Raw genomic sequence first — 12500 nt, 5'->3', positions numbered from 1 at the left:
AATGAAAATGTATATATAGTTTTGTACATAATGATAATGATGATTTCTTTTAATAGTAACTACTAGCATAAGATAGCACGTAGATTAAGAACGTGGTATAGAAATAAACTAAATGTGTCAATTTAACTGATTCAAGAGTTGAGTGGATAAGGTTGGAAGTCGTTGGTATTTCGTTAACTCTGAAGATTGTGCTGACGATGATGATGATAAACTGCCAATCAGACTCCTGTCCATTTTCAATACATAGTTTTTTTTTAAGATCATCAGCACGCCCTGTTCACCTTACATTTGATATTGTTAATGTAGGAAGTGCGCTGCTACAACCAAATTTTAAAACTCTTAGCGAATCTAATCTGTATACGCAAGGACACGAGTTCTATAGCTGTTTGGGTGCCGTCTTGTGTAAATCCCTCGGCCTTGTTGCTTGCAGCAGACGCAAACTCTCTCTCTCTCTCTCTCTCTCTCTCTCTCTCTCTCTCTCTCATACAAATAATATCCCTCGTATTTCTATTCAATCTATCATATTATTTTGATTATGAAGAGACCATTCCTTTATTTTGATCATATTGTCTTATGCCGTGAGAACATATGTAAATGTCACACACACACACACACACACACACACACACACACACACACACACACACACACACCTTAATAAAAACAATCAGTTCGCTTGATAGCAGTGGGAGTCATAACGCTGCATGCCTCATAATGTTCCCTTTGTCCCCAGCAGGTTGTCCTTGGGTCACACGCAGGGGTGGGCTTGGTATGGGGTTGGGGTAGAGGGCGGGATGCCAATCTAGACTAAGCCAGTTCACGCTTTTTTAGTCACATGTCTTACGAACGTGCTATCTGTTACTACGCCTCGGTCAAGAGGCATTTCTTGAATAATTGTATACGTGCATTTTGCTTGTGTTTGTCTTGGAGTAGAGGAGATCTTGTAACGCTGGCCAGATTACATGAAGGTCTCTTGTACTAGCTACTTCTGATTTAATGCCGCAGTGCTCTTGTTGCTCTTCATTTGTCGCTATTGATATCCACCCTTTTGCAGTTAATAAGATTTGGTTGTGGTGAGATGCCTGGTCTTTTGTTCCAAACGGCCTTACATCAGTGAACAATTGATGGCACTTATTCACAGTATTACCAACGAAGCTTTTATGGCTGAGAAGCAGATGTGAAACACAAAGAGCGAAGTTATTTTATTTCCTTGTCTGTTAAAGCTGATACACAAAAAAGGTAGTGGCGTTGCTTGGTAGCGAGATGTGTGCCAAGGGAGGCTTCAGTCGAGAGGCCCTGTTTGCCACACCGTACCAGTTGCCAGTAGTTATTGCACGCTGGGGTGTGGGTTTGTGTTTATTTCTAAGGGGATACCAATATAAAAATAAAGTCACACACACACACACACACACACACACACACACACACACACACACACACACACACACACACACACACACACATGCACCTAACATAAAATGCCGCGCAAATTCCTCGCTATTTAATTCCAGTTCATATCACAAGATGACGTGCCCCTATCACGTATGTCACTCTTCGAACTATTCCCAACTGACAAACACTTCTCGCTAGGTCAGGGAAAGAGACGCTGAGTAGCTGAAGTGTTAAGAGGGACGAGGTTTAGTGGAAGACTGGAAGTATAAGAAAGTAGTTGCTTATTCCCACCCTCCACGCTTCCTTCTTTGTTGATAAGTGAAGAAACATAAAGGACAGAAAACAACCAAAAATAAAAAAAGAAATGCAGAAACGACCTATATCAGTCATGTGTATATTATAATGAGTGATAACCCGTGTGTGTGTGTGTGTGTGTGTGTGTGTGTGTGTGTGTGGGAAAGTCCGATGCTCTCGAATTGTGAAATTTACGAAGAGATGAGACTATTGTATGTTATATTCATTTTATTTACGTATATCTCTCATCCCTGCATCAGCTTGAGTAAATATTTATTGATAGAAAACGGCGACCAAGGCAAACCAAAATTGATATAGATTAGATAAAGGCGTGTGTTTGCAAGAAAAAGTAAAGTCTTAGCAAGTGATGAAGAACGGTGAAATCTGCACGGCTAATTTCGGTGACAAGGTATGATTTTTTTTTTTTTTTTTTTTTTGTGGGGAAAGCCGGCGATGTGCGAGAGTTGGGGGTGAAGGAATAATCATAATGTCACAGGCAATCGCAACCAGTAAACTTCCCAAAGCTTTCTAATAGAAATTATACAGTAAAATAATATCCAAATCAGTAAAACATCAATATCTGGATAATTTTTTACTTGATTCTCTCTCTCTCTCTCTCTCTCTCTCTCTCTCTCTCTCTCTCTCTCTCTCTCTCTCTCTCTCTCTCTCTCTCTCTCTCTGTTCAGTACTATTTATCTTAAAGTGGACCAGAATGTTTTAAGTGTTCTCATATACAGCTGCCAAACACAAGCACACGTGTGCCTACTGCTTGCACATGTACAGCCACTTGTGGAGATGATGCATCGAGAGGTTTTTACGTAAAACATTGGAAAGAAGGCACAAATTAAGTTACTTGATGTAATTATAGGTCCTTATTCATGGATAGTTTGGACTTTTCATAATACGACTTTGCATTATACAAACTTTATTTCTTTATTCGTGAATTCACTGTAAACTGTGAAAGAATTGAACATTTCACCCAACGACTATATTATTATATGTAATAAGCGGTAAATTACGTCGATTCGGAGTTGTTGTGATACAAGGATGACTTAGCGGGAAGATTACTGGATGTGTTCGCTATTCATTTATGGCAAACTGTCGTAAGAGTGATGAACATAGAATTTATAAACATTTCAACCAAAATACCAGACTTGTCAACATCAATATAGTCAACTAACCGCAATAACACGTGAACAACTAGGAGTAAATTTTGTGGTGTTAGAGCTTTGAGTCATCGGGAGGACTACTAGCTAGTCTACCTCTCACGTGCGCTCACTCCTCCGTCGGTCACCCCCGACACTGTTTGCTCGCCCCCCACAGCTTTGGATCGTACTGAAAGATGTTCGTAATCATTTCTAATAAAGATGTTTCATGTTAGTTGCTCGCTTTAAATCTCGTATTGAAGGAAGGTGTGTGGTAATAATAGTTATGCCCATGCATCATTACATTCTCTGGTGGATATTTCATGTTATATTGAAGTGGATAGTTGCATTCTTGTTGTCCTAAAGTTTCATAGGTTATGCTGTTTATAGAGGTGGTATTAAGTGATGGCAGTGATGGTATAATAATGATGTAATTAAAATAATATGAAACAGTTACGTATAATCAGTTTCCTTGGCAAGAATAGAAAAAAATGAAGTTATTTTTGCCTTCAAGAGTAGATGTGTATTTAATTCTGGAGTAGAGATAGTATATTCATCGTCGTATGCAGTGGTGTAAATCTCGGCCGGTTTAAGGAGCTGTGGGGGCCGTAGCACAAGGAATAGCGAGCACCCAGCCAAAGTCCCACCCATATTATATATGTGTGTGTGTGTACACACACACACACACACACACACACACACACACACACACACACACACACACACATATATATATATATATATATATATATATATATATATATATATATATATATATATATATATATATATATATATATATATATATATATATATATATATATATATATATATATATATATATATATATATATATATATATATATATATATATATATATATATATATATATATATATATATATATATATATATATATATATATATATATATATATATATATATATATATATATATATATATAAGAGAGGAAAATATATCTGAGGAATTTTAAAAGTGCTACTAGTATGGATGGGGGGAGTCAACTGAAAAAGAGAGGGCTTTATTTTGTACACTTTTTATTCTTTTTTGAAGAACAACACCGAGCATATCAGACCAGTGCCTGAGACAATAAACTATCTGTGCTGTCTCGGAGAATCTTACAACCTTTTGCTGAACTTGTGCACTTCACACCAATTACTTAGTAGCTCACATGATGCACTTACGAGACTTGGCAGAACACTACTCAATTATCCTTGGTGTGTTAATTTCCCTCAGTAACTCCTGCTCAATGCTCATTATAGAGAGATGGTTCAGTATTGTTTGACCCATACTGACTCTTACTTCGTTCACCACTGCAGTTGGTAACTATTAGAGTTAAATAGATCTTCAACGTGATCTCGACATTAGGAAAACAAGATCTAAAACCTGCATGAAGAACGGAAGTTGCATCTGCTCAAGCAGACCATCTAGTATCAGGCATTCTTTTGGGTAGTGAAAGGGGAAACTTATTTGACAGTGCCTTTGCGAGGAGGTCCCATCGATGAGCAGAAAGAGAAATGAATGCCTATATATTTTCAACAAAAGCAGCAAAAATTGCCTGCTTCTGGATAACATTCTGCAGCAATTTTTCCTACCAAGTTGAGGGGATGGGCAAAACATGGATTATACTTCGCAAATTTACTCCTTTCTTTGATGGCGGCCTGTAGTTCGTTGTATTTAGCACTCATGTTACTAGCATTGTCGTAACTCTGACCTCTACAATTACATACTGTATATGACAATATGTTAATTTCTGTTGGAGCCTTGGATCCAGCTGCATCCATCACACAGAAACTCAGGAACTTGACCATTGGCCGCTACCCGTCAAAACAACGGAGATATCAACTCTTAGGGTCGATTATGCGGTGTACAACTATAACATAATGCCAAACATTATAGAATGATCTAATGAAACGTTCTTTATTTTATATAGAGTAATATCATGTATAACTATAATATAAAAAATCAGAAAAAATGGTAATTATTTTGTCTCGGCTTCTTTGGCTAAAGACAGTTATTTATTTATTTATTATTATTATTATTATTATTATTTTTTTTTACATCCCCGCGGGGTCCCCTGAAGCGCGGGGCCCGTAGCACGTACTTCATGTGTTACTTATTACTTATATTAAACCGGCAGGACTGGAAGTGATGGTGATGATAAGGGGGTGATATCTCTGTTGTTTTGACGGGTAGCGGTGGTGGTGTGACTGTTAAGCGAGGTGGTATCATCGTGTGAACTCCCACGCGTTGCTGACAGAGTGACGCTTTCTCAATACATCCTTGTACTGCCTGTCCTTACTTAATCTGTCAGTCATCTGTGTACCGCCGTCTTATGGAGTACTTTTGGGATGGGCTTACGGGCTACTCTTTCTCTCATAAGAAAAATGAGGGAAGCTGCAAGAGACTGTCAGGTCTACACGTGGCAGTCCTAAGCAAAGCTACTTGATTCCATCTATCATTCCCATCCATAAATTTATATAATCAATTTTTTTTTCTTTCTTTTTAAAGCTCCCTATTGATTCAGCGCTAACAACATGATTACTGAATCCAATCCATTAATTTACCACAATGTTAGAGAATGGATCCCATCCTATTTCTTTCCTTAACCTGAATTTCTTAACCTTAAATCCATTATTTCTGGTTCTATTAATAAAATGCGGTCTATTCAGCGCCAAATATAATTTTAATGTAGCACTTCAAGATTTCTGCTTTTGACACCCCCTAGAACGTTAATCCTAATTCCCAGTTTACTTTATTTCTAGCCACTATGCATTGCTACAGTACCTGAGACCAAGTCGGAGCTAACTATAACTCTTAAATCTTTCATATTCTGAACGTACCAGGGCCTCGTTATTTATCGTGTGAATTTCTTCTGTCTGCGTTAATTACTTCACATTTGTTATGTTAAACTTCATTTGCCATCTGTCTGTCCATTCGTGCATCCTATCTAAATCTATCTGCAATGGATGGGATCAGAATCTGATCTAATTAATCTACGTATCTTCATGTCCTCTGCATATTTACTATCACTACTAATTCCGCTACCTAAATCATCAATATATATTAGAAATAACAATGACCTTAAACTGAGCCTTGTGGCATCCCACTTATTACTTGAAATAATGGGTTTAAACTTGAAAAGTTCAGGTTTAGGAGGGAAATGGGAAGAAACTGGCTTTCAAACAGTGGTTGATGAGTGGAACGGACTCAGTGGTCATGTAGTCAGGGCTGAGTCAATAAGGAGCTTTTTAAAAGAAGATTAAATAAGTTCATGGGTGGGGTTAGGTTAGATGGAATTAGATGGCTTTAAACCCACAGGAACTGCCTCGTATAGGGCTGGCGGCCTCTCGCAGCTTCCCTCTTTTCTTAAGTACTTATGAATTGGAGCCGTTTATTATTACGAGTACTCTGTCACCTATTGCCTAACCATGACTTGATCCGACCTGATATGTTTCCCTCTATCCTGTGTACCCTAACATTTCTCAAGTCTCTGATGCGGTACCTTATGAAACACTTTACTAAAATCTAGGTATGTGATGTCATAACTATCTCTATTACTTGCTGTCTTAAACATTATAACTCTCTCTCTCTCTCTCTCTCTCTAGGTATATGATGTCATAACTATCTCCATTACTTGCTGTCTTAAACTTTATAATACTCTCTCTCTCTCTCTCTCTCTCTCTCTCTCTCTCTCTCTCTCTCTTAAACTGTAGGATATCTAATTAGTATTACTATGAGAATGGCACCCCAGTCTGTCTTCTCTCTTTTCATACCATCTTCAGCTTTTTACGTTCGAAAATCATAATATACGTGTCAGCCTACCAGTGAAATGTGAATTGCTAGTAAGACTTCCTAGACGAGCCAAGACAGATAAGCCTTTCAAACAGTAAGGATGGCCAAAATGTCACCACTGTGAATCGTGAGATGCAATTACTGCCTCGATAGTTTTATAACATGTTAGTGTGTTGTGTCAATTTTTATCCAAATTTTCCTTCAATTTATGGTTTGTCTTGTCATACATTTTTTTTTATCAGTTGATTAATTCCACGTTGCTATACTAATGCAAGGAAAGCTGTTTCTTGATATCTCTTCTACAAACACTTTTCTATTTTTCTTTCATGTTCTCTAGTACTTTTTTGTATCTGGTAATACAAAATTATCCTTGTCCAACTTTTATATGTATACGTAGTGCTATTTAAGTCTCTTTCCGTCTATGTGTGTGTGAATGAATCTCATGCACTTTATATGTCTGCTTGGAATCATGCCAAGTCTGTTCTCCAACTCTCCAAAAATTTTCAGCTTTAGAAAATGACCATATCTTTCTTGATCTAACTTCCCTTGTGACTTATGGCACCTAAACAAAAATATCTTTTAATAATTTTTTTATTTTTTTACTTCAACCTAATAGCACCTCTGCCATCTCATTTATTTCTGAACCTGAACTGTTCCCTTAATCCAACCTTTGCTAAATATTCAAGGCTTGTTCCTCCCTCTCCTCCACTCTCCAACCAACTACCTCATGTTACCCCTCAAGATCCTTTGGCTAGGAAATAAATAGAAGTGTGAAATTAATGATAATATATTTCAGCACCAGGAGGTACAACAGAGAGGCATTGAGGTCGCCCATCAGGCGGCCCCATAGGTGGCTGGTGGTCTATGGCAATAACAATATACAAAAAACTGTATGTAAGCAGGTTATTGTGTTAAAGAGGTAATAATACAATAGAAAAAACGTTTGACACGTGCCCTTGGGAGACGTGCTACACACGAAATTACAAAACTCTGTACAGACTAGGCATGTGAGCTTCAACTCCTTGGCACCTTGAGTCTCACACTATAATGGTTACTTGCATTTTGATGATATTATGACTTAAAACTTTGGTTCTTGGTGAGCTCCAAAAATGCTTAGAGGATAATTTAATAACATTTTCAAGTTTATAATACACACATACAGAAAAAAAAGGCCTGAGCCACACTATGCAGATGTGGTCACATATGTAGTTTTCAAGATGATGATAATTAAGTAGTACACTGTTTACTTTCAACACATTTCATGACAACAAAGAGGGATGCACCACCACTCCCAGGCAAGGCTGTGCCATGGGTGGTTTGCACTCCAGGAGGTAACATTAACACTAATAATTTTTCTTTTCACCCAACGGGATAGTAATCGACTCTTAACTACAATAAAATATATATTTTCTCTCAGTCTTTCTCACTAGATAACATAGAAAAATAGGAAGGCCTAGCCAGGATCCAGGGTCACAGGGTTGACTGGGCCCATACAGCCCTGCCTTGCCTTGCTGGCCTTCACTGTGTCAAGGCATCGCAGCTCCAATCATGCTGGCTCATACATACATACATACACACACACACACACACACACACACACACACACACACACACACACACACACACACACACACAGTCAGAATAGATCTTGAAGTCCTTAAGGCAGTAGTGTTAATAGAAATTTTCAGAATCTAGATTTTACCTTATAATCTTTCAATTTTATAGTGTTAAATTTCATTGAGTGCTGATAGAGAGGTGCTATTACATGTGAAAATAATGAATAGATATCCCAATGTTGCTCTTTGTTCTTTACAGATAGCATGGCTACTTTTTATATCACAGCTCCTGATCAACACTACCATTGCCCTAGAGAATCAAAACCATCAGACTTGTGCCGTGATTGTCAGGTGAAGACAGATGGGGCACTTTGGTACGAAACTGGTAAATGAGCGAGTCGGCTTGGTGTACAATGCACAATATATTTGGGTTTATATATATATATATATGTATGTATATATATACACATTTAAAATAAAAACATACATCTATGGTCTTATCACACAGGAATGTACACTGGTCCACAAGGGTTTGGGTGCTGTCAGGCAAGCAGGCCAGACCCACTCGCTCAGCACTCTGGAACATCTGCATGTTAGCCAGTCAGGCGATCACATGGAAGCTCTTGTGTATCACTGTTCTTGGTCCACTTCACTATGAATAAGGAAAGCCCTGGTATCCCACATCAACATGATGTCACCCACAGGTCAGTCTAAACTTTGCTCTCAGGGCCGCTGGCATGGTGCTGGAAGCTCTGCCTGATGTGCTTCAGGTGAGTGGCAGTCACATGACCATAGATCTTGTTATACCACTCGGGGGTCCTGCCTCTGTGGGAATAAAGATTGCATTGTAGTTATTGTTACATACATGTTTCTCCAACCTTGGAGAAATTGAGGGTGGAAGAAATTTGCAATATGGAGAAAAATTTGAAGATCAGATTACAGCTCTAGTAACTAACCAGGAAAGTAAAACAAGAGACAATGGGAGGAGCATGGCATGTGGTATTGGAGTATGAGAGGTATGTAAGAGACAGGAGAGAATGAATAGTATTGCTGCTGGGATTGTGTAGAGAAAAAAGAATGAAAGGATGATTAAGAAGGTATCTACAGAGTTGACTGGCAATGGGCAGAGTGAGAAGGCTGGGTCAGAGAGGTAAGGAAGGTGTGAAGAGGAGAGAAATGATGGGGTCAAGTAATTAGTGTGATGCTACAGGGATCAGTTTAGGGCCATTGTTATTTCTAATATATATTAATGATTTAGATAGTGGAATTAATTGTGATATATTTGTTTAGTATATATACAGATGGCACAAATATAAGTAGATCAATTAGGTCAGATTTGCATGCCATTTACCTTGCAGGAAGATCTAGATAGGATGAAGTGATGGACAGACATGGTAAATGCAGTTCAACATTAACCCGTAAGAGGTCAACAACCACATACATATACGTGGAATCTTTGCTTGCTATCTATGGTCAATTGTGTACAAGTACATTCGTCCCTTTCTCTATGCTTTTGAAATTTCCTCCAGCTTCAGTATTAAGTTCCTTGAGTGTCTAGCATATATCAGCACAGTTTCCCACCCCTCCCTGCCACCCCGCTTTGATGTGACCAAAAAATCAAAGCAACACTTGAGTGTGATGTAGCTATATGCACTGAGCCTTGTTTTAGAGAATATCACACCCTGCTGCAATACTAAAAAGTGGTAAACTGCTCCAATTTAGCAAATTTAATTTTTACATTATTATATATATTCACAGTATTTACAAATATTTTTTGTATTTTTCATTTCATAAAAACATGGGTTAATTTATGAATATGTAACCATTATACACATGTCTTGTAGGAGATGACTAATTGATAAAACAGTAAAAAAAAAGCCTTGCTCAGAAATCATATGTCTGGCAGCATCACTGAGCGAGCTAAATTCAAAGTTCCAGCAGGACATTTAGAAATGGCGATTTCGAACTTTAATTTCTATTTCAACTTTTCTATGCCCATTTTGAGTTATATGTAATCAAAAAAGAAAATGGAATTTTTGGTGACCTGGGGAGGTAAATCAATGCTGACTGACCTCTTACAGGTTAACAAATGCAAAGTATTTAGCGTAGGTAGAGGAAATCCATACAACAGGTACACAATAAACAAAGAGCCCTGGTAGGTTCAGAGTATGAAAGAGATGTTATAGTTAGCATAGTTAGCTCCAATTTTGGTTTAAAAAGTAATACATAGAGGGTAGAAATATGGCAAATAGGGGCTAGGATTAATTTTTAGAAGTATTAAAAGCATTAGTAATATTAAAATGATATTTGGTGCCGGTCAGACCACATCAAAATTACGTGGTAAAGTTATATGGTCCTGACATTATAGGAAGGAATTAGTGCAAAGGAGAATGTCTAAAACAATACAGGGGATGAGGAATATTCCCTGTGAAGCGAGACTGAAGATGGAATCAAGTAGCTTTCCTCATACAGGGACTGCCATATGTGTAGGCCTGATGCAACCTTTTTTGCATTTTCTTATCTTTCTGGTGTCTTTCCAAGGAATGCAAATTTAGTTTTTTCAATCTCATATCAATCCTCTACATCTTTTTAAACATTCTCCTTTACAATACATCCTTATAATGTGGCGACCAGAAATGTATAACATAATTTACGTAGATATGGTCTGACCACTGCCAAATATAATTCTGCTGGAAAATGAATCCTATTACCCTGTTTGTCTTATTTCTAGTTTCTATGCATTGCTATCTAAGACCAAGATCAGAGCTAACTAACTATAACTCCTAAATCTTTCATACACTGAACCTACCAGGGCCCTTCTTGTTTATCATGTACCTATTGTGATTTCCTCTACCTATGCTAAGTATTTTGCATTTGTTAATGGTTAACTGCATTTGCTATCTCTGCCCATTTATTTGTACATCCTACCTATCTCAATCTGCCTGCAAGGCAATGATGACACTGAAATCTGACCTAATCAATCTACATATCTTCATGTCATCTGGACATTACAAATATCACTACTATTTCCACTATCCAAATCATTATTAATACGTCTGAAATAACAATGGCCATAAAAGTGATCCCTGTAGCACCACACTAATTACTTTGACACTTGACCCCACTCAAAATTAGATCTTAATGTTCTACATAGGATGTTTGCTACCTGGCCTGTATGCAATTTACCAAGGAAATAATTATACACAGTTCACCAACATTTACCTGCCTTAATCCCACTACTTCGGCCCTCTCAATCTCCCCCACCCATTTACATTGCCCATCTCCTCCGTATGAGCTCACTCAGACTGCACCCCACTTATCACTCACTCTCTCACCCATATTAATTCCCACCGCTTTCCCCACACACAGGGACCAGTAGGATCAGTAGCCAGAAATAATGGGTTTATTATTAACCTTAAGAAATTCAGGTTGAGAAAAGAACTGTCAGAGTGGAACAGACTCAGTAGTCAATCCAAGAGTTGCAGATCCAAAGGCTGGGTTCAAGAGCCCTACCTCATGTCCACACGGGAGATGTGGGTAATCCTGGACTTCCCGGAGCCACAGGGCTGAATGAGGTAGCGAGAGGCAAGGACAATGCCTCGCACGCCTCCCACAAGCATTGGAGCATCTACATGCTCCACTGAGGTCTCTACTACTACACAGCTGCCACGTGTGAGGTCACTGCGCCAGTGCCTGGAAGAAGCAAACACTTTAAAAGCCTGACAAGTACCTGGTAGGACTATTCTACTTTACTGCAAATGAGCTACTAATTAATACCAGTTCCTTTGTTGTAGCACATTTACCTGAGTACACAGTAGTCAACTGGTGGCCGAGGTGGCATTGAGTTACACATGTACTGAAACACCTCAGACTGACGGTCAAGGCGACTCACAACCCGCCACTTGAACAAGCTGTCATCCCACAGGTGTCTGCAATGTGTTCAGATAATTATAAGATTGCATATCAATACAGTAGATGAAGAATAAAAGGGAATCTAATTAATAATATTCAAGTGGTTGTTGTATGGCATTACTTACCTTTCTCTGATAACTCTATTTAGCAGTTCGGCAGGTGGTGCTTCCACTTCTGTGGTAGCACGCCACAGCCTGAGAGGGTGACCATCCCCAACTTTGCGGTACAACACTTCCACTTCTGAGTCGTTGCAGTTCATGGTCATCCATCCTCGAGATCTGCCAGATACATATTGAATTATTCAACACTGAAGATCTTCACAGTACAGGGATTTTTGAAATTATGTGAAGGATACATTTCTGAAGGGATCATGTAATGTAAAAATT

At 38.4% G+C, this 12500-nt stretch overlaps 1 protein-coding gene and 1 long non-coding RNA gene across 2 annotated transcripts in view; one reads left to right on the top strand and one right to left on the bottom strand.

The window, feature by feature from the left end:
- Positions 1 to 8852, top strand: part of LOC123520677 — a 9430-nt gene extending 578 nt beyond the window's left edge. The window contains exons 2-3 of the long non-coding RNA XR_006679334.1: positions 8462 to 8587; positions 8711 to 8852. This is a non-coding gene — a long non-coding RNA (uncharacterized LOC123520677). The remainder of the gene's footprint in view (positions 1 to 8461; positions 8588 to 8710) is intronic.
- LOC123520675 overlaps positions 7418 to 12500 on the bottom strand; it is a 227368-nt gene continuing 222285 nt past the window's right edge. The window contains exons 20-23 of the mRNA XM_045283186.1: positions 12240 to 12392; positions 12006 to 12131; positions 11716 to 11895; positions 7418 to 9027 (exon numbers count right to left, since the gene is read on the bottom strand). Of these exons, the coding sequence (XP_045139121.1) occupies positions 8913 to 9027; positions 11716 to 11895; positions 12006 to 12131; positions 12240 to 12392 (574 nt within the window). The 3' untranslated portion in view covers positions 7418 to 8912. The remainder of the gene's footprint in view (positions 9028 to 11715; positions 11896 to 12005; positions 12132 to 12239; positions 12393 to 12500) is intronic.

Source organism: Portunus trituberculatus, chromosome 47 (genome assembly GCF_017591435.1).
Source record: "Portunus trituberculatus isolate SZX2019 chromosome 47, ASM1759143v1, whole genome shotgun sequence".
Taxonomy (NCBI): domain Eukaryota; kingdom Metazoa; phylum Arthropoda; class Malacostraca; order Decapoda; family Portunidae; genus Portunus; species Portunus trituberculatus.
Note: the sequence above shows the minus strand (reverse complement) of the source record. Positions and strands in the feature narration are given on the sequence as shown.